The 1,640-nt window shown below is 45.6% G+C and overlaps 1 protein-coding gene across 1 annotated transcript in view; it reads right to left on the bottom strand.

The window, feature by feature from the left end:
* LOC117954749 (G2/mitotic-specific cyclin-B2-like) overlaps positions 1 to 1,640 on the bottom strand; it is a 4,705-nt gene that overhangs the window by 1,818 nt on the left and 1,247 nt on the right. The window contains exons 3-4 of the mRNA XM_034888761.1: positions 1,103 to 1,375; positions 333 to 473 (exon numbers count right to left, since the gene is read on the bottom strand). Of these exons, the coding sequence (XP_034744652.1) occupies positions 333 to 473; positions 1,103 to 1,375 (414 nt within the window). The remainder of the gene's footprint in view (positions 1 to 332; positions 474 to 1,102; positions 1,376 to 1,640) is intronic.

Genomic DNA, 1,640 nt, shown 5'->3' with positions numbered 1-1,640 from the left:
CCCCCCCCCCCCCCCATGGACAGATTTAGCTGCCATGTCCAGTCAAGCAACAGATCATTTCTGATAGTTTAGTCAGCTTGAGCCAATTTGAGTTTTGTATAGACTGAGATTTCCAAACTGAGCAAGTATGACCCAAAAATAAAATCCAATGACCGATTTAGCTCCTGTACTTTACATGTTGCAGCCATTTGTAACTAGTGCTTTAATGATGAGCGTTGCATTTAACTGCTCTGGCTGTGCAATGACACCGATTTGAGCACTTTGCTAATCAGTTTACATCTACACGTTGCATGATAGAAATTACTGTGAAAGTGTAGCCAAGTCCGACTCACCCAGGGCAGGTCTTCCAGCAGCAGCTGGGAGAGACCGAGCGACGCCGCGGCGACCTCAGACGGCCGGTAGTGCACCATGCTGTAGTCGACGAGGGTCAGCTCCATCAGGTACTTGGCCAGCGTGTGTCTCTCTACGTCAGACTGAGACACAAACATCCAGTCCACTGAGAACGGTTGCTACTTTACATTGAACCAAACCATCTAAAACACTGCTGGAAAATTATGATTAAGCAGTTTCCTTCATTTAAGTGACTTTGGTAATCAGAAAAAAATGCATGAACATCTCCACATAAACGAAGGTTTTTCTCAGCAATAATTAGTCAAATAAAGGCCACTTTGTTGTTACTGAAACTGACGATAAAATTGAAAAGATTTCATGTGATATGTGCTGGTTACTAGCTTTTAGAAGCCATTACTGTTAGGAAATTAAGGCTCAGCTGTAGTTCCACAATAGGACTTAGGCCCTGATTTTACACTTGCAGACAGTAGATTGGAGGCAAATCTGTGTTGGCTTGGCGCACAATGTGAATTGTTCAAAAGGTGCAAGGGTTGCTGTGCTTTGCACACATTTCAGATATAAAGTGGGCAAAATATGTGGAGTTGTCAGAACTCTGCCACATCACACCAGTCAATGACAGCAAGACATGGGCCAAGGTCACCTGTAACCAGCTGTATGAGACAAATGCTACAGTGTCAACAGTAGAGCAAACCGACTACTTTGAAAGTTTTCTATTGGGCCGTTAACTTCATTCGTAACTAAAATAACTCACATTAGCCACCTTGGAGGCCCGTCTGAGGAAGTGTAACGGGAGAGGACGTCCCAGCTGAAAGTTGAGGGTCCGCAAGACAAGCTGCTCCATCTCCAGAATCTGAGCCTTTGTAAAGGCGTTGTCTGTGATGTAGGCAAAGTCTCCGACCTCGGGGGCGTACATCTCCTCGTATTTACAGGCCACCAGCATGGCGGTCACGCCCACAAGCTGCAGCTTCCTGCGAGACACCGGCTGGACCTGCAGCCCAGAGGGAAACTCTTCATCAAGTATCGGCTTGTAATGATCACAAAAACAATGAACAAAGAAAACTTCACATTATGTTTCCCCAAATAAACTGCGTCTTTTATCAACTGGAAAATTGACCAACTACCACTTTTCTTGTTTGAAAGCCATAATGTCTCTCATTAGTTGCCCAAATTCTCTGGGAGGGCAAAGCAGAAAACACCCATCACCCGTTCTAGCCACTGGGGGAACTCAGTTTAAAAAAAAGAAATCTTTAAAGCCTTTGACAGGAAGGGGGGGGGGGGGGGGGGGGGGG

Source organism: Etheostoma cragini, chromosome 1 (genome assembly GCF_013103735.1).
Source record: "Etheostoma cragini isolate CJK2018 chromosome 1, CSU_Ecrag_1.0, whole genome shotgun sequence".
Taxonomy (NCBI): domain Eukaryota; kingdom Metazoa; phylum Chordata; class Actinopteri; order Perciformes; family Percidae; genus Etheostoma; species Etheostoma cragini.
The sequence above is the reverse complement of the archived record's forward strand: the minus strand, read 5'-3'. Positions and strand labels throughout refer to the sequence as shown.